Here is a 25,912-nt window from a genome sequence, read left to right as displayed (position 1 = left end):
TTTACTCCTGTTTTCACCCCAAATCTCTTCCCAGTTTCTTCTTGTTAGACTGAGGCCTGGTCTACACTTAAAATTTATACTGGCATCAGGGGCATGAACCCTGCCATTCCCCCCCGCCCCCCTGCAACATAGCTATGCTGACAAACCCCCCAGTGTAGACGCAGCTAACATTGTTTGGGGAAGTGTTGCTCTCTGAGGGCAGAAAAACTCCTTCTGTTGGTGTATGCTGCGTCTACACTAGGGGGCTATACCAACACAGCTAAGCCAACATAGCTATGCTGGCATAGGCTCTGTAATGTGGACACAGTGAGAATGTGGTCTCTGACTACCTTTGGTTTTATGTACCACCTCCCTCTGAGGTGTCTTCTGCTTTGGAGAAGGGGACACTGAGGCCTGATTTACACAGAAAAGTTGCATCAGCATAGCTGCGTCTATCAGGTGTACGCAGCGCTAATTCAATGGAGGATTTGTTTTGCTGACCTAGCGATGGCTTCTCGTGGAGGGGAGAACCCCCTCCCATTGCTGTAGTGAGTGTCTACACTGAAGTGCTACAGTGGTGCTGCTGTAGCATTTTAAGTATAATCTTAGCCTGAGGCTCTCCATAACCACCTTTTAAAATCCCCGTAGGGCTCACTCAGCCCTTCCTCCTCCTGGGGAAGATAAATTGAGGTCAGTTCATGTGGTGTAGCTGTCTTTTCAGTTAGGTATTAAACACAGAAGTTCTGTCCACCATGTGTGGATGTGACAGATTTTACGGCTGGTAGTTTGCCACCCTTACTCAAAGATGGCTGCGTTGCAGAAGCGCTGTCTATATTTGATTTGTAAAGCACTTTGGGATCTTTCGGGGGGGCGTATGCTATGTAAATGTAAAATAACATTCATTCTTTCAAAGTAATGCCCTGCGTTCCTAATGTTGAAGACCGTTTGAGCTGTCACTCGGAACGTAGTGACGTACCGCCTTTGCCCACACAGTTCCTGTGCTTTCCGACTAATTATTTTGTAAAAGGCTTTGAGAGACTTGGAGTATGAAAGGCATTTCATAAAACCAGTGTCTCTATTCCACCCACTTGCGGGCTCATTCTGTAAGGTGCTAAGCACCCTCAATTCGTACTTTGAGTGGGAGATAAGGGAGCTCAACACTTTTCAGAGGAAGCACACAACCTTGTATGGTTAGGCTTGTAAGCATTTGAGGAAGAGATGTAAATTGCCCATATCAGCTTGTTTGATTTTTTTTTTTGATTCTGTGACTCCTGTGCATCACTATTACGGCCCTGATTTTCACCTGCTTTATGTACCCACCTGTGAGAGCCAGCTTTGTTACTGTCCCGCTGGAGAAGGAGAACAGGACAGGGTTGCTTTAGAATAAGAGCATCCAGATTTTACAAGAGCCATAATGGCGATTTGTCAGCAGCCAGAGGGCTGCACCTGATTTGCATGACTTACCTGCAGCTTCAAGTAGTCTGTAAAATGGATTGTGTTTTATTTATAGTAGCAAGTTCATCACAGCTAACATTGTGAAGCTGTGTGCCAAAGTGTAGTATTCCAAACCTGCCACTGAAAAGTGTGCCAAATTTGGATACCCTGGTTTTGAAAGGGGGGAGAGCACCTATGGATTTGCCAGTGCTGCATATGTGAAAGATATAAAACCTCATCTTTCCACAGGGGATGGGATAGGCCTGTGGGAGTGGCTGGAGAGGCAAGTGTGTTCTTGTCGTTGAAGATCTGGCAGTGCGGAGAGGCGTAGGTGTTTTGACTACCAACTATCTGTGTCTTCCTCTGTCCTCTGGGTTGCTCCTCCTTCCTCTGCTAGAGCAGCCCTATCCACTGTCTGACCTGTCACTTTGGAAATGTGTCATGTTGCAAAGGTTACTCCTGTTGCCACATTTTCATAGGGTGGGACTGCACTTTCCAAAAGATGCTGCTGGGCAGGACAGTCAGAAGTAACAATACAACATTCCCAAAATCCATTCCATTTCTAGGAGGTACAGTGGACACTCCCACTTCTAAATGCCATCCCTTTTCCACGCTGCCTGAGAAGCAATGTCACATTTGCACACGCTGTGCGCAATATGACTAACTTGGCAATAGCCAGCAGAAAACATCTATAACTGGACTTTGGAAACAGATTAATACATGGGTGGGCAAACTACGGCCCGGGGGCCACATCCTGCCCTTCAGAGATTTTAATACGGCCCTCGAGCTTCTGCCGGGGAGCAGGGTCTTGGGTTTGCCCTGCTCTGGCGCTCCAGTCATAGACTCATAGAAGATTAGGGTTGGAAGAGACCTCAGGAAGTCATCTAGTCCAACCCCCTGCTCAAAGCAGGACCAACCCCAACTAAATCATCCCAACCAGGGCTTTGTCAAGCTGGGCCTTAAAAACCTCTAAGGATGGAGAGTCCACCACCTCCCTAGGTAACCCACTGTGGTGCTTCACCACCCACCTAGTGAAATAGTTTTTCCTAATAGCCACCCTAGACCTTCCCCACTGTAACTTGAGACTACTGCTCCTTGTTCTGTCATCTGCCACCACTGAGAACAGCCGAGCTCCATCCTCTTTGAAGCCCCCCTTCAGGTAGTTGAAGGTTGCTATCAAATCCCCCCTCACTCTTCTCTTCTGCAGATTAAATAACCCCAGTTCCCTCAGCCTCTCCTCATAAGTCATGTGTCCCAGCCCCCTAATCATTTTCATTGCACTCTGCTGGACTTTCTCCAATTTGTCCACATCCCTTCTGTAGTTGGGGGCCCAAAACTGGACGCAATACTCCAGATGTGGCCTCACCAGTGCCGAATAGAGGGGAATAATCACTTCCCTTGATCTGCTGGCAGTGCTCCTACTAATACAGCTCAGTATTCCATTGGCCTTCTTGGCAACAAGGGCACACTGCTGACTCATATCCAGCTTCTTGTCCACTGTAATCCCCAGGTCCTTTTCTGCAGAACTGCTGCCCAGCCACTCAGTCCCTAGTCTGTAGCGGTGCATGGGATTCTTCCATCCTAACTGCAGGATTCTGCACTTGTCCTTATTGAACCTCATCAAATTTCTTTTGCCCCAATACTCTAATTTGTCTAGGTCCCTCTGTAGCCTATCCCTATCCTCCAGCGTATCTGTCTCTCCTCCCAGTTTAGTGTCATCTGCGAACTTGCTGAGGGTGCAATTAATCCATCATCCAGATAATTAATAAAGATGTTAAACAAAACCGCCCCCAGGACCGACCCCTGGGGCACTCCGCTTGCTACCAGCTGTCAACTAGACATCGAGCCATTGATCGCTACCCATTGAGCCCAGAAGCAGCGGCACGACCCCACTCTGGCTCCTACACGTAGGGGCAGCCAAGGGGCTTGGCACTCTGCTCTCGCCCCAAGTGCCACCCCCACAGCTCCCATTGGCCGGGAACCACTGCCAATGGGAGCTGCAGGGGCGGCGTCTGCGGATGCGGCAGTGTGCAGAGCTGCCTGGATGCACCACTGCGTAGGAGCTGGAGGGGGGACATGCTGCTGCTTCTGGGAGCTGCTTGAGGTAAGCGCTGCCTGGAGCCTGCACCTTTGACCCCCCTCCCACTCCCCAACCTATATCCCCCTCCTGCCCTCTGAACCCCTTGATCCCAGCCCAGAGCACCCTCCAACACCCCAAATCCTCATCCCCAGCCCCACTCCAGAGCCAGCACCCCCAGCCAGAGCCTGCACCCCAACCACCTGCCCCAGCCTGGAGCCCCCTCCTGTACACTGAACTCTTCATTTCTGGCCCCACCACAGAGCCCTCACCCCCTCCCACAGCCCAGCCTCCAATTTCATGAGCATTCTTGGCCCGCCATACAATTTCTATACCTGGATGTGTCCCTCAGACCAAAACGTTTGCCCACCCCTGGATTAATAGAATGAGAGTAGGCTGACAATTTTCTGGTGCAAGTGCTAGAGGAGCCAGCTGGGGGGGAGCTTTTCTTGACCTGCTGCTCACAAACCGGGAAGAATTAGTGGGGGAAGCAAAAGTGGATGGGAATCTGGGAGGCAGTGACCATGAGTTGGTTGAGTTCAGGATCCTGACACAGGGGAGAAAGGTAAGCAGCAGAATACTGACCCTGGACTTCAGGAAAGCAGACTTTGACTCCCTCAGGGAACTGATGGGTAGGATCCCCTGGGGGAATAACATGAAGGGGAAAGGAGTCCAGGAGAGCTGGCTGTATTTCAAGCAATCCCTATTGTGGTTACAGGGACAAACCAACCGATGTGTCGAAAGAATAGTAAATATGGCAGGCGACCAGCTTGGCTTAACGGTGAAATCCTTGCGGATCGTAAACATAAAAAAGAAGCTTCCAAGAAGTGGAAGATTGGACAAATGACCAGGGAAGAGTATAAAAATATTGCTCGGGCATGTAGGAATGAAATCAGGAGGGCCAAATTACACCTGGAGCTGCAGCTAGCAAGAGATGTTAAGAGTAACAAGAAGGGTTTCTTCAGGTATGTTGGCAACAAGAAGAAAGCCAAGGAAAGTGTGGGCCCCTTACTGAATGAGGGAGGCAACTTAGTGACAGAGGATGTGGAAAAAGCTAATGTACTCAATGCTTTTTTTGCCTCTGTCTTCATGAACAAGGTCAGCTCCCAGACTGCTGCGCTGGGTATCACAGCATGGGGAGTAGGTGGCCAGCCCTCTGTGGAGAAAGAAGTGGTTAGGGACTATTTAGAAAAGCTGGACGTGCGCAAGTCCATGGGGCCGGACGCATTGCATCCGAGAGCGCTAAAGGAATTGGCGGCTGTGATTGCAGAGCCATTGGCCATTATCTTTGAAAACTCATAGCGAACGGGGGAAGTCCCGGATGACTGGAAAAAGGCTAATGTAGTGCCAATCTTTAAAAAAGGGAAGGAGGAGGATCCTGGGAACTACAGGCCAGTCAGTCTCACCTCAGTCCCCAGAAAAATCATGGAGCAGGTCCTCAAGGAATCAATCCTGAAGCACTTACATGAGAGGAAAGTGATCAGGAACAGTCAGCATGGATTCACCAAGGGAAGGTCATGCCTGACTAATCTAATCGCCTTCTATGATGAGATTACTGGTTCTGTGGATGAAGGGAAAGCAGTGGATGTATTGTTTCTTGACTTTAGCAAAGTTTTTGACACGGTCTCCCACAGTATTCTTGTCAGCAAGTTAAGGAAGTATGGGCTGGATGAATGCACTATAAGGTGGGTAGAAAGTTGGTTAGATTGTCGGGCTCAACAGGTAATGATCAATGGCTCCATGTCTAGTTGGCAGCCGGTATCAAGTGGAGTGCCCCAAGGGTCGGTCCTGGGGCCGGTTTTGTTCAATATCTTCATAAATGATCTGGAGGATGGTGTGGATTGCACTCTCAGCAAATTTGTGGATGATACTAAACTAGGAGGAGTGGTAGATACGCTGGAGGGCAGGGATAGGATACAGAGGGACCTAGACAAATTGGAGGATTGGGCCAAAAGAAATCTGATGAGGTTCAACAAGGATAAGTGCAGGGTCCTGCACTTAGGACGGAAGAACCCAATGCACCGCTACAGACTAGGGACCGAATGGCTAGGCAGCAGTTCTGCGGAAAAGGACCTAGGGGTGACAGTGGGCGAGAAGCTGGATATGAGTCAACAGTGTGCCCTTGTTGCCAAGAAGGCCAATGGCATTTTGGGAAGTATAAGTAGGGGCATAACCAGCAGATCGAGGGATGTGATCATTCCCCTCTATTCAACATTGGGGAGGCCTCATCTGGAGTACTGTGTCCAGTTTTGGGCCCCGCACTACAAGAAGGATGTGGATAAATTGGAGAGAGTCCAGCGAAGGGCAACAAAACTGATTAGGGGTCTGGAACACATGACTTATGAGGAGAGGCTGAGGGAACTGGGATTGTTTAGTCTGCGGAAGAGAAGAATGAGGGGGGATTTGATAGCTGCTTTCAACTACCTGAGAGGTGGTTCCAAAGAGGATGGTTCTAGACTATTCTCAGTGGTAGAAGAGGACAGGACAAGGAATAATGGTCTCAAGTTGCAGTGGGGGAGGTTTAGGTTGGATATTAGGAAAAACTTTTTCACTAAGAGGGTGGTGAAACACTGGAATGCGTTACCTAGGGAGGTGGTAGAATCTCCTTCCTTAGAGGTTTTTAAGGTCAGGCTTGACAGAGCTCTGGCTGGGATGATTTAGTTGGGGATTGGTCCTGCTTTGAGCAGGGGGTTGGACTAGATGACCTTGTGAGGTCCCTTCCAACCCTGATATTCTATGATTCTATGTTTCAAAGAGTTCATTACATAGGATTTGCCTCCATCCTATGATAGGAATTAAAAAAAGATCATTTATCCCGAGAGTGGAAAACATAATTGCCCTGTTGTGTACACTCCCCTGAAACTCTGGTATGGTATGGTATCGGGGACAGGATACTAGGCAACATGGATCATGGTCTGACCAAGTATGGGAACTCTTTTATATTCTTATAATTGGCCATAAACAATAAATCCCATGAAAGAATATTCTGTCTCTTCTAGTTTTGAGTCAGTTTACAAGAGTAAAACCTAAACTGAGTCTTCACATTCATTCATTTTCAATTTTTGCAGTTTGTTTTAATGTATTGCCTTGAGTAGCCCTTGTTCAGGAAGCAACATGAAAAACCATCTTGTTTTTCATCTCTGCGGAGCCCTGAGCTCTAGCCAGGTTTTGCACAAAAGCTTAGCCATTGGTTTCTTAACAATAGACCAAACTCATTATTTTTATTGATTTACTTTTAAAATACATCCTGCTTTCAGTATAAAGTAGTAAGTTTTTCTTAAGTTAATGTCGTGGGTTCAGCAGAATCATTTTGATTGAGATCTTGGTTCATTTTTTAGAAATGTATGGGGATGAACAGGCCAGTTTAGTAGCACTTAGTGGCCCTACATCATGATTGTTGTCATGAACTTCTGTTAATAACAGAGGAGAAAATTATCTTTCTCTGTGCCTGTTACTTAGAGAGGGAGCAAGTTGCTTGCTGACTACATAATTACCACAAAACTGTGTGCACTAGTTAGAATACAGGTGCCTTGTGAGCAGATTAGATACCAGGCTGTGCTTTACTGATTTTCTTTGACTTTAATGTCTCAATTGAAAGTTGCTATCTCCTACTTGGATAAATAGATGTATAATTTTCAAGTGATGTGCAGACTACTTATACAGCAAGAGTAAAAATGCATTCACAAAAAAAATCTCCCCAGCAAATCTTTCTTCTCTATTTCTATGTAAAAGATAAAATGGAGTGGTAGGATATCACTACAATTAGTCTAAATGCCAAGGTGGATTGTTCAGAGTCTGCGCTCACCAAGATTCTCAGACAGTTCTAATGTTATAATTATCTGAGGAAGTTGCAACATCTGAAAAGAGATTTGTGGAGAGACAAATGTCAGACATTTCTGGTTATCTTTTAAATTTTGTGAGAGTACTTAATACATGTGTCTTAATCTCCTTGCTCTATGAAATTGAAGTGTAGTTTTACCTTTCTAAAAGACCCGGTAATGGTGGTACTTCCATTTCCGTGATTTCTGTGTCACATTTGCTCAGTTTATCAGCCAGGGTAAGGTTTTCTCCCTCACAGTCACAAACCTCAGTGGACTGCAAGTGAAATTGGAGATGTTTGGTGCTTCAGACACTGGCATCAACAGTAAAAAATAACTAGAACTTGGCTGGCAATTTTTGTCAAAATAAAATACAGTTTGTTCTTGTGCAACCATGTTAGCTCTGCAGTGCTTACAGTAATAAAAATAATTTAAAAACTCATTATATTAAGTAGATAGGACACAGAGAAATATAAGAAGCAGATATATGCAGTAAAAAGATGGAGTTTTAGTTTACATTTTGATGAAAATTGAACTTTACATTCCCAAATGAAAATTTTACCTGGAGAGCTTTTCAAAACTGTAGTAAGTAATAAAGGCATTGGATTCACAATGGTGTATTATTTGTAGGCTTTAAGACCAGGAGGGACCATTGTGATCACCTAGTTTGACCTCCAGCTTCACACAAGCCGGAGAATGTTGATCAGCTAGCGTGTCCCATTCCACGTGCAAGAGCATGGTTTTGGTTGTTTTTTTGTTTGCTTGTTACATGTCTTTCCAATGCTGGGATCTGATGACAGTGGAGCTTCGCTTTTAGACTTTAATAGACATTTCATACAAAATCAAGGATAATCTTACTTTAGAAAAATTGCTAGATCTAAGGTACTTTTTTTTTTTTCCTCCCCTTACAGAGCTTGGTTATGATCCATATAACCCTGAGCTTCCCAAGCCTTCAACCCAAATAGCTAATGGTGCTTTGGGTGACATTGCAGTGTCAGCCCCTAGCATTCTACAGCTGGAGCTGGTCAACAAGGCCATCGAAGAGGTCAGATATGAAGTTGAGAGAGAGCAGAAAAAGTATGAGGAGTTATTGGAGACAACAAAGGAATACAGCACATCTGAGGCTTCTTCACTTATTTCCAAAACATCTGTGTCAGCTGCTGTGACAAAAACAGACTCTTTAGAATATAACCCAGGTAGCTATAATTTGAATAATAACACAGACTACAACCCTACGCCTTTGGCTGCTGCTAGTTCAAGTAAATACACCTTGGATACATTTGACAATGCCAAATCCAAAGGTAGTTCATTGGAATACGTTCCCAAGGTCGTAGCTCAGCCTAAAAAATACAGTAGCGTTGTTCCTAACAATAAGTATGTGATTGATGACTCCAAGCCTTCTACGGACTTGGAATATGACCCTCTTTCAAATTACTCAGCAAGGCTTTTGAGCAAAGCCAGCACAAAGGAGCAGAAGGGGACCAAAAGGAGAAAGGTCTCTAGTTATGGAGAATCTTATTCTCCTTCACGGAAAAAGCACTGTAATGTATCCAATAACTATGGAACGTATGCCAAATTCTCTGACTCTGAAGAGGATGTTGACTTGGAATACCAGCCAACCTCTGTTAGCCGTTTACAATCTAAAGTCAGTTCTGAAAATGAATCAAGTGATGGGTTGTCCGTCAAAGAAAAGAGCACCAAACTGGAAGACCTAAATTCCCGGGAGATGAAAGAAATGGCAGTGCAGTATGACATGGAAGATATTGAAAGTCCACGGAAAAATCTTGTCAAAGACTTGTCAGAGAAGAATACGAAATTGGCAAAGGCATCTTCTGGCAAGAATGAACAGGATGTTGAAGACAAAGACAGCAAAGAGATTGCAAAAGACAAAATGAAAAAGAAAAAAACAGATAGCAGTAAGCCCCCTTGCCACAAAGAGATGGGCAAGGAGAAAAGTAAAAACACAAAGAAAGAGAGAACAGTTAAGAAAGAAGAAAAATTGAAAATTAAAAATGGAGAAAAAAACTGTAAAGAGAAAAGTATCAAAGCAAAACCTGATGGGAATTTGAAGAAATCTGAAAAAGAGAAATTGGAAAAAGTGGCTAAGAAAGAAAAGTCGAAGTCCACCAGCTGTGCAGCCAGCTCAGGGAAAAGCAAGAATGAGGGGCTCTGGAAGGGAGCTAGCACAGAGAAGCTGGAAGGTAGCAAGAAGGACTCCATACTAAAGGCAGCTGATCTGAAAAATGGCAAACAAGCCTCAAGGGATAAACACAAAGATAAAGGGGGCAAGACTTCTGCCTCTGATCGTCCAAAAAGGAAGGCAAGCCCTGCGAAAGTGGGGAACTCAAAAGGCAAGTGTAAGCCGAAACAACGGACGCTGAGCCACATTGACCTATTTGGAGATGAGAGCGGGGAGGAGGAGAAGGTGGGCCAACCTCCTTCTACATTTCCAAACATGAGCTCAGACTCTGATGGAGATGATGGCTCCTATGGTTTTCAGAGTGATAACGAAGGGACAAAGAGCATTCAACGCTCCAAGCTGTCCAAGTCATCTTCATCCTCCTCATCCTCTGATGACATTGATTATTCCGTCCTGGAGAAAGATTTGGATTATGACTCTGACCCCATGGAAGAATGCCTCAGAATTTTTAACGAATCCACGGATGTGAAAACAGAAGACAAGGGAAGGCTAGGGAAGCAGGTAATGTTCATTCTGAATACAGCACTAGTCAATCATTCCCCTGCCTCCAAATTTAGATGTTAAACCAACTGTCTTTAGTGTCATTATTCTATTTTTGTTGCCTCTCCCAAGGAGTTGGGGGGTGGGGGTGGGGGACAGGGTGGGGATTCCCCTACAAGGTTTAAATTGCTATTCCATTTATAATTTTGACCAATGCTTGAAAGAAGTTGTGGCTTGAGTGTGCTATCTATTTCCATTCCCATCCCACCAGTAGTTAATTGGGTATCGGAAGTATTATCTAGTTACTATTACTGTGTGTTTTGCTATACCAAATCAGAATTTTGGGGGATGGTTCCTCCCTGCCACATGATGGACACAGCACTGGAATCTGAGTTTTGACATCCATCAGTTTTGAAGTTTCGCCCTAGCAGAATTGGCAGTTGTTTATGTCTCCAACAGGTGTAATGACAACCCCAGCTGTCTAGCTGGATACATCAAAAGCTTAAGAGAGAATTTCCCAGCCTTTCAGAGGTAACCCAGGCCAGCATCATTGCTGATAGCCTGGGGACCCCCACTCCTTCATGCAACAGGTTCCACTGAGTGCAGCGTGACCAGAAACAGCAGGGCAACCTCTAAGGCAATAAGTTGATGGTGAAAGTAAGCTAGTATGGCTGATGCTTACTGAATTGCCTGGAGGACTGAATGAAGAAAGAGCCCTCCTTAATGGGGAGGCAACTGGGCAGGTAGGGATAGGGTGTGTAGGAAACCCAGGACCTAGACAATTCAGCCAGCTAGCCTGCTCTCTCCCATAGCATTTCCTAGCCCATAACCAATATTTAGTTGGATATTGGGATATTATCTAGTTCAGGGGTTCTCAAACTTCATTGTACCGTGACCCCCTTCTGACAACAAAAATTACTACATGACCCTAGGAGGTGGGACCAAAGCCTGAGCCCACCCGAGTCCTGCCACCTCAGGAATGGGGACAAAGCCTGAGCCCCACCACTCTGTGCAGATGGGCCAAAGTCGAAACCCAAGGGCTTCAGCCTTGGGTTGGGGGCCTGTAACCTGAGCCCTGCCACGCAGGGCTGAAGCTGTCGGGCTTCTGGTTTGGCTCTGGGCGGTGGGGCTTGGGCTTCAGCCCTGGGCCCCAGCAAGTCTAATGCCAACCCTGGCAACCCCATTAAAACGAAGTTGCAACCCACGTTGGGGTCCGGATCCACAGTTTGAGAACGGCTGATCTAGTTGATACTTTTAAAGGGAACCTCTAAAAGCCTACATGTATGCCATTTTAAACTCTCATAGTTCAGTTCCTGAATAAGGATTCCCATCCATCCATACATGAATAGTGTAAACTCTTAAAGTGGAGGGAAGAATTACTCAGCATGATACAAAAGGTATTTGGAGGAATGGGATAAAATAAAGAAAAAGAACATTTATCTTAAAAGCTGCCTAACAGTGAGATCCCTGTGGTTGTGGCATAGTCTCCAAATTAAGTGTAGAAAGCTCCATCCATGGAGACATTTAAAACTAAGTAGGGCAAAGAACTAGAAAACACACTGTCAGTAATAATCCTTTAGTGGTCTCTGGGATGATAGGGTAGAAACAAACTAATCTTATCCTCCATCTTTTTGACATCCAAGTTAAGGAGACAATGAGGAGAAACCCTCAGCTAAATGCATGTCTGGCTGTAAATGAACAGAAGCACTTGATTTCATGTCAAACATAATGCTGTTAAGTTTTCTATTGGGGATCACTTCATTTTCACCATAGCAGGTGTTTCTGGAAATCAAACTGGGAATAGACTCTAGAAAAAACCTGACTTCCTTTATTCAAAGAAACCCTAAAAACCTTTATTGCCAATATTATCTTTTAGGCACATCTGATTGCAATGAAGGGTACCAAAGAGTTACATTTATCTGAGACAGGTGTATTGTATGGGCTCACTATGTCCGGAGTAAGGCTTCATAGATGAAGTTGAGATAACTAGATGCATTCGGCATGTGTTGAACAAAGCATGATATTAAAAGATAAATGCTCCTAAGCAACTGAGAAGTCACTGATTGTCATTGACTGAAACCACAACTGCTGTATGGAGAAAAGAATTTTGTCCCATGAAAGAATGATCGGCTAATAAAGCTTCTGATTCCAGATATTACTTGCTGTAATGGCACTGATCAGAGCCTAACGTTCTCTCTTGCTGACAGGTAAAATTACATTTGTGACACTGATGTTAGAACCTTGGTGGAAGAAATTATAAAGGAGGTTTCCCTGTTACTTGATTCTGCTGGTTTAATAGTTCAGAAGAAAATAATTGCTGCTTAAACACATGCGTTCTTTTTATGGTATTTAGGAAAGGGTAGGTAAGAGTTGTTTAATTGTCTGTGCTTCCATTGTCAAAAGCCTCGCGCTTTAATAAGAAGGTCCCAACAATAGCAATAAACTCTACCTTGCCAATTTTAAAAGAAAAGAGTTTAACAACATGCCGAGTTGCTTATAGCAGGAAATGTTTATCATCTTCTTTGAGCTTTCCAAATGTTGCATAGTGCAAAAATGGTGGAGTTCTTATAACTCTTCTTCCCCTGAAAAAGTACAGAAATGAGGGCTCTAATTCACTTCATTGAAACTGTGCAAATGCAGTGTTCTGGCGCAGAATGGAAATGTTCATAGGGCAACATTCTCACAGCCACTAACTGGACCTTGCAGGCACAGCATTTTATATTCCTTCATCAAGGCTTTAATTTTCCCTTTTTGGAGAAGGATTCCTTCCCTGGCACCCCATATCTATTTAAGATTAAGAGGAGAGAGTTGTTATGGAGAAATTTGTCTTTTAAGAGGGTGAGATCCCTCTGAGTAGGTGCTTATTTAGGTGTGTTCTGCTTTAAAAAAAAATACATACACATTCTATCTATACGTAGTATGTATGTAAGATTGCACACTGAAATGACACCTATTTTCATTTCTAAAAGCAGCCTGGAGCCCCAGATCTCAGTGAGTTGTTAATTTTGAAGGTATTTATAGGGCCAGATTTTTAAGAGCTCAGCACTCACCAGCTCCTATTTAGGGGTCTAACAGGATCATCCTGCTGGGATTATCTGCATATATCTCATCTAATCCGTTCCCTGCCATTGCAGGGGCCTCGGACATAGGTCTTTCCTGTTCTCTGCCTGTGGCATACAGTTTAGTCTCTCGAGGACTGAAATGCTTTGGTCTAACTCAAGTATTTGGGCTTAATATAGGGGTATCTGGGTGAAATGTAATGGCTTGTGATATGCAGGAGGTCAGACTAGATGATTTAAAGGTACTTTCTGGCCTTAAATGCTGCGGAACTCTAAGTGGTCAGATTTAAAAAAAAAATTAATCTCCTGTTGCGGTCCCTAAATAATTAGGAGATGACCAATTTTGAAAACCTGGTCATAAATGTCACAATGGGAACTGCTGGGGCAGAGTGCTTTTGAAAATCTGGCCCTTGCTTAAGTGAGAACTGAGCTTTTCCTAAGATCACTTCTGTAGTTTTGTCTAAACTCAATTTCTTTGCGAATGTCAAATTTCGCTCCATTGAGAATTCTGCTAGTGGCTCTTTTGGAGCATTAAAAATAAGAATGATCAGAGCATGGATATGGCTCTAAAAAAGTTAATATGTGCAACACTTACTGTACATGCCCGTATAACTCAAATAGCTAAATAGAATTTTGTCAACATTTCTAAACAGGTTTGTTTGTTTGCTAGGAACAAGCCTGAGGTGTCAGCCCCAAAGTGGCTTTTTATCTGGCAAATCAAGTGTCTGGAAACAGGAGCTTTAATAAGCATCTTCTCTACTGCAAAGCTGTTGTTCTATTCTGGGGTTTCTGCCTTGTGAACAAAGCATCTCTGCGTTTGGCACCACAGTCCCTCGATGGATTAGTCTTGTATATAGCTGCAGGGGTGCATTGTTTCTTAAATGCAGAATAGTGACACTGGAGGCTCAGTGATCTGCAGCTTTTCAAGGCCTGCTCTGTGAGAGATAATTATGTGGGACCAAGAAATTAACTCATCTAGAGTTTAATTAAATTCTTTGGTTTTAAAAACGTTGCTAACACATGGAGGTATGTAAGTGGTTGGCAGGTAAACAGCACTGCTGAAGCATTCAGTCTGTAAGGACGGCCAAGAGAGTAGTGTTGGTAATAGATTAAACCAAGGCATCCTATTGTAAGGTCCGTGAATGGGCTGCATGGGTGGGAACAGTAATACCGTTATTCATTTGCTTCACTGTTGCCTCTTATTTTGAAAGCTGGTTCTCTTTCAGTAGTTTAGCAGCTGGTAGTAGTTTGTACTCACCTGCTGTCTGGAAGTAATTTCCCTTTACGATTCCATTATCTCAGAGGGAGGCGTTCCAAACATCCCCATGAAGCAGACACTTGAGTCGATTCAATTTTGGAAGTTTGCTCTTTTGTTTTGTAGCCACTGAAAGAAGAGGCAAGTGAAGAAAAGATGGATGATGCTTTAACCACTCTATTTCCTGGCCAAAAGAGGAGGATCTCTCACCTTGCCAAGCAAGGAAACGTAAGTGTAAACCTCATTAATGAGAATACAATTTGGAGAAAGTGTTAATGAGATTTCTTTCCCATCATATGACCACAATGTACTAGGAAACCACACAGGCTGTAGGTGAAACAACCAAAACATAGGGAAGTTGACTGTGATATATTTGCAGTGGAACCCAGTTACATGGAAGGTCTTTCTTTTCCCCACTGAATAACTTCACTCTGAAATACAGTTTGACTTCCAGTAAAGTTAATGGCAAAACTCCCATTGGCCTTCAGCAAAAACAGGTACCAGCCCTGTAACTGGAATTGCTTTCTGCATGTTGTGATGCACTGACACAGTCTAGGATTTTCATGTTCCATCAGTATAAATGTAGCTTCATTAGATCAAGTTAACTGTACACAGGTTACCCTGGGTATTTAAGAAAGCTTATTAAGTTTGTCTTGCGAAAGCAAAAAGGTTAACATAGCATATTTGCCTGAGTTTGAAGCACTGCAAATCTGAGGGGTTGTTTTCCTTGTTTGTATTTGCTCCATTTTAACCAGCTGAGTATCTCGTTTTTCAACTTTTTTCTACGCATCTGAATTTAAAGTATCTTCAGAAAACAAGAAAATAGGCCATCATCATTTTCTTTCATTCAGGTTTTTTCATTTGTTTGCCATAGTTTTTCCCTCCAGCTGCTGAAGACAGATTATTCAGTTTTATATTGCAGCAGGAGAAGAATGAAGGTTTAAGCATTGATCTAACCAGGAGTTCAAAAATGAATTGTTCTTCCTTTCCACACAGTCTGGAAAAGGGTGTTTTTAACCTTTAAGTCTTAAGGTCAGTGCAATGCATTTTAGGTAATTACATATCTTCAGCCAGTTCGTTTGTTTGATAAGGCTCTTTTTTATAAACTAAGGAGATAAGAGATTGAAGTAAATGAGTTGGAATTCATTAACTCAAATATTCATTGTAAATATGTACACGTTAGGCATTTATGTGTCTTTAGATAAATTTTCTTAATGCAGTTTCTGACCCCAAAGCACTTTTCAAAACCGTGAGGAAGCCGTAGTGCAGTCACTGTCCAGACAAACGGCAGTCTTGGTGTGCTCAGCAACGGCTTGCACCCAGACTTAGACATCGGAACCTGATCTATGAAGAGAATGTTGCCTCGGAGGTGGTATTATGCCTCTTGCTTTCATGTCATGCCATGGGATCCTTCACTTCTTCCGTTACTGTCAGAAAACAGGTTTCAGAGTAACAGCCGTGTTAGTCTGTATTCGCAAAAAGGGGGGGATGTGAGAAAACCTGGATTTGTGCAGGAAATAGCCCAACTTGATTGTCATGCACATTGTGTAAAGAGTTGTCACTTTGGATGGGCTATCACCAGCAGGAGAGTGAATTTGTGTGTGGGGGGGTGGAGGGTGAGAAAACCTGGATTTGTGCTGGAAATGGCCCACCTGATGATCACTTTAGATAAGCTATTACCAGCAGGACAGTGGGGTGGGAGGAGGTATTGGTTCATATTCTCTGTGTATATATAAAGTCTGCTGCAGTTTCCACGATATGCATCTGATGAAGTGAGCTGTAGCTCACGAAAGCTTACGCTCTAATAAATTGGTTAGTCTCTAAGGTGCCACAAGTACTCCTTTTCTTTTTGTCAGAAAACATTTACTGTGTGTATGCATGTAGAGTTAGATTCACGATATTGCTGCATGCGTCCAAATGGTATGGTATGCGTTGTGTTCCTTGCTGCTTACATCTCAAGAACTTCGGTAGAAACAGAAGAAAAAGGTGGTGTCTCTTAGTTGAGGTTTTGAGTGAAGGGACTGGTGAGCAGGTAGAAAGCCATTCACATCCAGTTCTGTAGTAATCTAAAGTTCCCCTCTATTCTCTGTTTACTCTGACACCAGTTTCCAGTAGACACTAATTTGCTCCCTAGTTTGCAGTCTCAGCAAAAAGGACAGATACTTAATGGGTTGTAGAGACTGCCCTTCCCTCTGAAAGACACTAGATGTGGACACCAAGAGTCAGGTGTGAGGTACATCGACTAGGAAATGTGGGGAAGTTTGCACTGCTGCTCCCTCTTTGGTATTTGTTCTCTTGCTAGAAGGTTTCAGTCTTCACTGCTGTCCATTCTGGCACCTTTCCTGCGTACTGAATTCCCTCATCAAAGAAAATGCATACACAGCTTTGTTGGACATGAGTATTGTTTCTCAGAAGGTGTCATAAATATAAAGGGAAGGGTAAACCCCTTTAAAATCCCTCCTGGCCAGAGGAAAAATCCTCTCACCTGTAAAGGGTTAAGAAGCTAAAGGTAACCTCGCTGGCACCTGACCAAAATGACCAATGAGGAGACAAGATACTTTCAAAAGCTGGGAGGAGGAAGAGAAACAAAGGGTCTGTGTCTGTCTGTATGCTGCTTTTGCCGGGGATAGAACAGGAATGGAGTCTTAGAACTTTTAGTAAGTAATCTAGCTAGGTATGTGTTAGATTATGATTTCTTTAAATGGCTGAGAAAGGAACTGTGCTGAATAGAATGACCATTCCTGTCTGTGTGTGTCTTTTTTGTAACTTAAGGTTTTGCCTAGAGGGATTCTCTATGTTTTGAATCTAATTACCCTGTAAGGTATCTACCATCCTGATTTTACAGAGGTGATTCCTTTACTTCTATTAAAAGTCTTCTTGTAAGAAAACGGAATGCTTTTTCATTGTTCTCGGATCCAAGGGTTTGGGTCTGTGGTCACCTATACAAATTGGTGAGGATTTTTACCAAACCTTTCCCAGGAAGTGGGGTGCAAGGGTTGGGATTATTTTGGGGGAAAAGGCGTGTCCAAACTACGTTTCCCAGTAAACCCAGTTAAAGTTTGGTGGTGGCAGTGGAGATCCAGGGTCAAAGGATAAAATTAATTTGTACCTTGGGGAAGTTTTAACCTAAGCTGGTGAAAGTAAGCTTAGGAGGTTTTCATGCAGGTCCCCACATCTGTACCCTAGAGTTCAGAGTGGGGAAGGACCCTTGACAGAAGGGTTCTGTTCCTATGTGTGAACAGACTGCTGAATTCTAGTTGTTCCGTTCCGATGCTGTAAACGCAAGTGAATTGGGTTTTTAAACAAACTAAAACTGAAGGGAGCTGCCTGTAATGATAACTATTCTGGAAGACTAGCATGGCCTCCCCTTCCATCAGCTGACACATGGAAATCTTTATAAACAAAATAAGCCTATGTACACGCTACAGCTTAGGTCGGTATAATTTATGTTGCTCAGAGGTGTAAATAAGCCACCCCTCTGAGCAACGTAAGTTACAACGATCTAAGCGCTGGTGTGGACAGCACTGTGTCGGTGGGAGAATCTCTCCTGCTGACATAGCCACTGCCGTTCGTGGGAGCTGGAATAATTAAGTCGACAGAAGAGCTCTGTCCTGTTGGCTTAGAGTGTCTGCACTAGCAGCCCTACAGCAATGCAGCTGCACTGGTGTAAGCTCCATAGAGTAGCCATAGCCTAAATCGAGGGACCTGGAGTTGTAAAAGAGCCTCTGCCCTTTTCTACTCTGAATGAAGGCCAGGGGTCTGGACTTCAGCGAGCAAACAGGTTGATTATAGAATCCTTTATATCTGTGCAGGCAGATGTCCCGAACAAACCAGTAATCCGGCCGTACCGCCCACCGACTGCCCAGGAGGTCTGTTACCGGAGGATTCAGCTGGCACAGCAGCAGGCAGCCCAGCTGGCTGTGGCCGTCCAAAGGGCCTCTCTTGCCTTGCCAGGAGAAAAGAAAAGGATTGCTCACGTGCCAAATGTTGCGCTTTCCACAGCAGCAAAGCAGAGTAAGTCACCGCTGGCTCCATTAACCGCTGTCCTTTCACTTTCTCCCGTTAAAATGACATTGTCTCCTTAAGAATGTTTTAAAGATAATAAAAGCTCGAGGTGTTTTGCAGCGAGAATACGGGAAAACAAACATTCCTCCATTTGAGGTAGCATTAGCCAAGTTCAAATCTTTGTGTGCTGGGCCAGAAGTCAGGGTTGTTGTGATTTTTTTCCCTTTCTTTCCCTTCTCCTCCAAACTGAAAAATCCCATATAACATGGTTCAAAAAAGAAGTTCGTGGAGGCTAGGTCCATCAATGGCTGTTCACCAGGATGGGCAGGGATGGTTCACTAGCCTCTGTTTGCCAGAAGCTGGGAATGAGCGACAGGAGATAGATCACTTGATGATTACCTGTTCTGTTCATTCCCTCTGGGGCACCTGACATTGGCCACTGTGGGAAGACAGGATACTGGGCTAGATGGACCTTTGGTCTGACCCACTGTGGCCGTTCTTATGTTCATTGTTTGTTTTCTGAAAAGTAAGAAACTCTAGGAAGCGCACACAAGTTTTATGAAATGAAACACAAAATGTATGCTGCATAATCCATGTCATAAGTGTATTTATTGCCATTGTCTTAGCAAAACAAGAATGCCGTCAAATTTCCTCTCCCTTGACAAGTTAGACATAACGCACTTTTGTATCTGCCCTTAGATATAGATACATTTTTACCAATTTATTTGCTTTTTCAATATCTAACATATTACAAAGTTCAGGAGAATTTGAGTATTCTAAAAGCATGCTGGACTCATGCTAAGCTGGCTGGATAGGGGTTCAGGTCTTCTAAAATTGACAAAATTCTGAATGCAGCTGGTCCTGTCTTCTGTGACTTTACTTCCTCAGTTTTCCATCATTTTAATACAATGACCTGAGGAACTACTGCCTTCACAAACATAGGTACAGGGTAGACATCTGGATCTTCAGTTTTAAATGCTGGAAGAGAAAGAATGAACTTATGTTCCACCAGCCATGATTTGGCCACTTCTCCTGTTCAGGGTTTCATAGAATCGTAGAGTATCGGGGTTGGAAGGGACCTCAGGAGGTCATCTAGTCCAACCCCCTGCTCAAAGCAGGACCAATCTCCAACTAAATCATCCCAGCCAAGGCTTTGTCATGCCTGACCTTAAAAACTTCTAAGGAAGGAGATTCCACCACCTCCCTAGGTAACGCATTCCAGTGTTTCACCACCCTCCTGGTGAAAAAGTTTTTCATAATATCCAACCTAAACTTCCCCCACTGCAACTTGAGACCATTACTCCTCGTTCTGTCATTGGCTATCACTGAGAACAGTCTAGATCCATCCTCTTTGGAACCCCCTTTCAGGTAGCTGAAAGCAGCTATCAACCCCCCCCCCCCATTCTTCTCTTCTGCAGACTAAACAATCCCAGTTCCCTCAGTCTCTCCTCATAAGTCTTGTGTTCCAATCCCCTAATCATTTTTTTGTCCTCCACTGGACATTTTCCAATTTTTCCACAACCTTCTTGTAGTGTGGGGCCCAAAACTGGACACAGTACTCCAGATGAGGCCTCTCCAATGTCGAATAGAGGGGAACGATCACGTTCCTTGATCTGCTGGCAATGCCCCTACGTATACATCCCAAAATGCCATTGGCCTTCTTGGCAACAAGGGCACACTGCTGACTCATATCCAGCTTCTCGTCCACTGTAACCCCTAGGTCCTTTTCTGCAGAACTGCTGCCTAGCCATTTGGTCCCTAGTCTGTAGCGGTGCATGGGATTCTTCCATCCTAAGTGCAGGACTCTGCACTCGTCTTTGTTGAACCTCATCAGATTTCTTTTGGCCCAATCCTCTTGTATGTCTAGGGCCCTCTGGTATCCTATCCCTACCCACCAGTGTATCTACCTCTCCTACCAGTTTGGTGTCATCTGCAAACTTTCTGAGGGTGCAATCCACACCATCCTCCAGATCATTAATGAAGATATTGAACAAAACCGGCCCGAGGACCGACCCTTGGGTCGCTCCACTTGATCCTGGCTGCCAACGAGACATGGAGCCATTGATCACTACCTGTTAAGCCTGACAATCTAGACAACTTTCTATTCACCTTATAGTCCATTAATCCAGCCCATACTTCTTTAACCTGCTGGCAAGAATACTGTGGGAGACCGTGTCAAAAGCTTTGCTAAAGTCAAGGAACAACACGTCCACTGCTTTCCCCTCATCCACAGAGCCAGTTATCTCGTCATAGAAGGCAATTGGGCAAGTCAGGCCTGACTAATCTTTGGTGAATCCATGCTGACTGTTCCTGATCACTTTCCTCTCCTCTAAGTGCTTCAGTGGTTCAACCTCTAACCTTTGTATTTGAGATCAGTAACGTTGGCAAAATAATGAAAAGGTTCTGTAACTTCTCTGAATGGCTTTTTGATTTTATTTCTATGTAGTTCCATTTTTTTTAATTTCTTCAAGTCAGATTTTCACTGAGGCTCTGACAGTGGTATGTAGTCTCCCAAGTCCCCCTGAAATGTCTACTTTTTAAAATGTAGTGCCTTTCTTTTGGTCCCTCGTCTGCATAAAATGTGTGTTTATGTGGTGTTAAGTTTTCATGCTCGTTGGAAATGTCAACATACTAGTTTTAATTGCATGCTGGTGTATAGAGTTCCTCTAGACAGGGCATCTGTCACTGTGACTCTTTCTAAAGCTAGTTAGCAAACCAAGCTTTCAAACAACTCATAACTCCACCTACTACCTTCTCTTCAACATTGTGACGGTTGAATCCTCCCGCTAGATACTCTTTTCTCTCTCCAGTCACAAATGACTTTGTCTATTCCGTGTTCATATAAATACTTCAGAATGACACAAGTTCAAAAAGTAGAAAAATCTGGGTTGACTTTTTTTCTGGGTAAAAGCTTTCACAGCACTATAAGCATTACGTTCCTATCCTGGGTATTGTCAGCACTACAGATACCCTTAGCCCATGCTGACGGCAAAGAAGGTCTGGAGATTATAATCTAGAATCCTCTATTTAGGATTTTTTGGATGAGAAAAGATGTTTTAAAAATTATTGGGTTGTTTCTTGGAAACAGAAACTCTGACATCTGTATTTCCTTCTGCTTACAAAATCTGCCCTGCCATGTGTGAAAAGAGAGCCAGCCACTTCTCCATGTGCAGTGTGAAAGCAACATCCTCTAACAGAATTTTAAAGGGGGAAGAATTGCCCCAATATATTAGTGGCAAGACGCTCTTCTTGCAGATGTGTTTTAGAAAGGCTGTTTTTGCGGAAGAGGATCTACAAGACAATCTTCTTAGTCCACTAAGGATATGAATAAACTTTGGGTTAAGAGGGATGTTGGCATATATTTTTTTCAAGACTCAAGTCACTGCGCAAGTGAGACATCAGATGAAATATATTCAACTGAATGTTGCTAACTGTATTTAAGAGACTACAGAAGGTGAATTTCGGGCCCCACTGAAGTAAATGGGGGTTTTGCCATTGATTTCAGTGGGGGCAGGGATTTCACCCCCAGTGTGTTCACCCTTTTGCTTTTCTGTTATCATAATATTGACTCATCCTGAGGTGGTTTCTGCTACCTTGCTTTCATGTTGCAGATGTCAGGGTATTCTGTCTCCTTCCTCTCCTACATTTGTGGCATCACTGAGATCTTTTTGTAATGACTTTTCTGGTATCTGAGTGTCCATGGTAGTGACTGAGTCCTTAGCTTAGCCTCTCTGAGCCCTTCCCTCTTGCTGAATCATAGAAGCCATTATTTCAGGAGGGGGACAGGTACTTCCAATAGCAACCAAGAACTCTTCTGATCAGGTGATGAATGAGTCCACCTGAGACTCTTCAGAACACCTTCTGATGCTGTTAGGGCATATTCACTGTGATATTCTTAACTGCTCTTCCCACACCATTTGAGGACATCACATTCATGCATTCAATAAAAGTAACTATTTTATCACATCAGGTTGTGTGGAAGAAGAAAAATCCAAGAGCATTTACATGGATCACAGTGAGTAGGAGCGTGGCAGGATTTAACTTCTGCCAGTGCTCTTTGCATTGGAACCAAGACGTCTGTAATTCTGACACTCAAGTCAAAGACTAACTGTGTAGCACATTGCAGCAGAAACTTCTACTGTCATCACTACACGGGTTGGACACATCACCTAATTTAACAGACCCACTGAGTTGTTTCTCCATTGACATGGCAGATAAGCACAAGGAATTAAGCTTGCTACCATTCCTGAATCCCAATGTGCAGTGCAGTCCTTGAGCTCTGTGTATCCAGTCTGACAAATGAAAATGTGGATGGAATTTCAGTCTAAAATCGTATTTTCTGTACCTTGTAGTCACTGTGGGCATTAAGAAAACCATTCCAGTCAGCAGCGTTACAGCCCCCAATGGCTCTGAGGCACCTGCTCTTACCCTGAAGGCCCGTACGCTAACTGGCATGACATCTAAGACCACTACTACTGCTTTACAGAAGAGAATAGCACATGCTCCCAGTCTACAGGTAAAACAAACTCTTGGCATATCAAACCCATCTCCATCGTATGTTTTTTCCCTTCATTCCACACTGGTTTGATTATATGTAACTGTGTGCTGCAGCAGGCTCTGGGAGCAGTGAGATTCAGCTAGCTGCTGCCATGTTCTAACTGAGTTTCCCACTCTTATTGTGTTGGCCCTACCTAGGATTACATAACTGTAACATTTAGTGGGGCTGCAACATATAAACATACAAGTCCTTGATCAAATGCTTCTCTGATCATTCGACTCAGAGTGACATTGAGGGCAGAAGTGGTTTCTGTCCTAAAAATAACCCTTTGAAAGCCACCTGGATGTATATGCAACTGAATTCTAATGTTTAAATATACTGTAACCTTATACCAATTCTGATCTTGTGGCTGTACCCTGTTTTTATTGTCTGTGTAGATTTGTACCTGTTTGGGGCACGGACCTTGTCATCCTGTGTGTTTGAAAAGTGCCACTCTGTTGTTGGGCAAAAAGGGTGCATTTCCATCTCGTTAACTCACTGGAGTGAGGTCTACATAGAAATGCTTTGGTGTTTTTTTTGTTTGTTTTTTTTTTTTTTTAGTTTTACATAAGGTGTGGGTTTAAACTGGTCTAGTTATACCAGTATAGCCCTCGTTGTGGACACTCTTATTCCAGAATAAAAGTGGCTTTTTTCAGTTTAGCTCAGGCTGTGTCTACACTGCCACTTTCAGCGCTAACATTTTAGACATTCAGGGGTGTGAAAAAACACACCCCTGAGCAACTAAAGTTTTAGTGCTGAAAAGTGCCCGTATAGACAGCGCTTTATCGCTGAGAGCTCCTCGTTCAGGGTGGTTATTTTTTTATCGCTGGGAGAGCTCTCTCCTGGCGATAAAGCGTAATTCCACTGCCCATGTCACAGCGCTGTGTAGACATACCCTCAGACTCTTCCCAAGTGACACAAACTAAATTGGGAAAAGGCATGTTGAAAGAGTGTCCACACAGGAAGTTATACCTGTATAACTACATCCGTTGTAAGTTACACCTTAGGTTATGTTGGAAAAACTTTCCTACGTAGATAAGGCTGTCACTTAACTAGCAATATGAGTGATTTTCAGTGGTGTTAAGTTAACTTCATTGAACAAACATGACTGACAGAAGCACCCTTTCTGCCTGTCAAGACAGGGCCAATGGCACTATATAAAACAAACTTTCATCCTCATTGGAGCAATTGTTGCTGCAGGTTCCTTTCACCCCCCCAGTCTCTCCTGGTGCACCTTGGTCTTAACTTGCCACATGGGCTATTATGTTCCTGGGTTTCTGTTGGGTGGCTTTATGATGTGGGCATACCGTTTGTAGGAAGAAACTAAAAGCATATCCCTTGTGATATAAGCTGGCATTTAGAATATGTCTACACAGCAGTCATTAGGTGTGATTGCAGCACATGTAGGCATACCCAAGCTAGCTTTGATCTAGCTAGCTCGAACAACAATAGCAGGGAAGCAATGGCTGCACAGACTAGCTGCTTGCAGGATCCTGGGCGGGGTTGTACCCAGGCAGCTAGGCTGTGTCTCTACTCATGCTGCTTTGGCTTCTCTGTTGTTGTTGTTGTTCAAGATAACTAGCTCACAACTGGCTTGGGTCTGTCTGCCGGTGCTTCAGTCACACCTCTGACCGCAGTGCAGACAGACCTTCTTAGGAAAACGGCAGTGGTTGGTTGTATCCTAGTCAAATGCAAAGAGTATTTGTAGTCCGCATTCCAAGACAAAAATCATTAGGGCAGAGAAAGTGCATATCGGTTACTTCAGGGTAAAAGTCCTTACAAGCACTTTGTAGTTGGCACACACAAAAGTTTACGAAGTCAAGAAATTCAGTAGCGTAATTAAACTTACGAGAACCCCAAATTGCGAGTATGGAAATTCAGTTAGGTTGCCAAACTATCTTACCTCAGCCCCTTAGCGTGTTGCCAGCCTCCCATTTTCCCTTCTTTGCAGGTGGAGTATCGGAAATGTGCACCACAGACCATTGGTTTTATGTTTGGTTTCATACAGTCATGTCTCCGATACGAAGTGTGATGCTTTGTCACCACACTAACCTTGACTCTTTTAATGTAAGTGCTACAATTTTAATGGTCTGGGAAGCTTTTCTATGTAGACGTACTAGCTTTGTGTCTAACGTCACTGAGGCTACTTGGCTGCCTTGTGGAATCTTAAGGCCCGATTCCACTTGGCTGTAACAAAACACCCTAAAAATGTCAATTCCTCTTTATAATAAAAATATCATGGGGGACCTGAGCAGTTGCAAATGTTATTTTTGCGACTGCAAATGACACACATTGTACCGGGGTTTGAGAAGGTTTTCAGAAAGGAAGTCACAGCACTATTAATAACACCTGGGAAACATGAGATACCCAAAGCAATTTGTTTTTTCAAGCCCTGCACAGCCTTTCATTCCTTTCTTTTTCTCTTTAGAGCGCTAGCTTAAAGAGGCCCGTTATTCCCACTGAGTTTGGTGCCAAGGTCCCAACTAACATTCGCCAAAGGTATCTCAATCTCTTCATTGACGAGTGCCTGAAGTTCTGCTCTTCCTCACGGGAAGCGTTTGACAAGGTCTGTGTTGGCATTCGCTTTTAAGTATGAAGTTTGGAGTGGGGGGATTTTTTTCTGTTTGTCATGATCATTTTGGGTTTTGTTTTCTAGCTGTGCTCCAGCCAATGCTACTTATTCAGGAGTGAAGTAGGTGAAAAATACATGTGATCCTTAGAAAAATGGCAAAGATTACAATTCCAGTGGAATTTCACCTTGCTCCCCGCTGGGAGATCCGTGCACGGTCCCAGGGAAATCTCTTCCAGGTTCCTGAACGAGACTTTGAAACAACCAGAGTTAGACTCTATAAAATCCTTCCCAAGTTTTATTCTGAACCCAGAGTATGCTGGTAAAGGCCTTCTGGAGATTCAGTCTGTACAGACATGCATATGGTGCAGACATGATCTGTAAAGCTCATAATTCATGTTACCTCGCTATTGAGTCTTGGTGCCTTGATTTTAAGGAGCCTCACAGTAACCTGCTAACGGATCATTAGTATTTCCTGAGGCAGAGTTGAGAAAAGCAT

General features: G+C 43.8%; 1 protein-coding gene across 5 annotated transcripts in view; it reads left to right on the top strand.

Annotated features, from left to right (window-relative positions):
* Window positions 1–25,912, top strand: part of REXO1 (RNA exonuclease 1 homolog) — a 78,559-nt gene that overhangs the window by 21,376 nt on the left and 31,271 nt on the right. For 4 of the 5 annotated variants that reach the window (XR_012156185.1, XM_073324143.1, XM_073324145.1 and 1 more), the window contains exons 2-7: window positions 8,220–10,009; window positions 14,429–14,530; window positions 18,115–18,316; window positions 22,660–22,823; window positions 25,273–25,410; window positions 25,501–25,536. Coding sequence is in view for 4 of the 5 variants with exons in the window: in XM_073324143.1 (XP_073180244.1) it covers window positions 8,220–10,009; window positions 14,429–14,530; window positions 18,115–18,316; window positions 22,660–22,823; window positions 25,273–25,410; window positions 25,501–25,536 (2,432 nt within the window). In the remaining variant the exon portion in view is untranslated. The remainder of the gene's footprint in view (window positions 1–8,219; window positions 10,010–14,428; window positions 14,531–18,114; window positions 18,317–22,659; window positions 22,824–25,272; window positions 25,411–25,500; window positions 25,537–25,912) is intronic. The other variant, XM_073324144.1, reaches the window with a different exon arrangement.

The sequence above is a fragment of the Lepidochelys kempii genome, chromosome 25, assembly GCF_965140265.1.
Source record: "Lepidochelys kempii isolate rLepKem1 chromosome 25, rLepKem1.hap2, whole genome shotgun sequence".
NCBI classification, from domain to species: domain Eukaryota; kingdom Metazoa; phylum Chordata; order Testudines; family Cheloniidae; genus Lepidochelys; species Lepidochelys kempii.
Note: the sequence above shows the minus strand (reverse complement) of the source record. Positions and strands in the feature narration are given on the sequence as shown.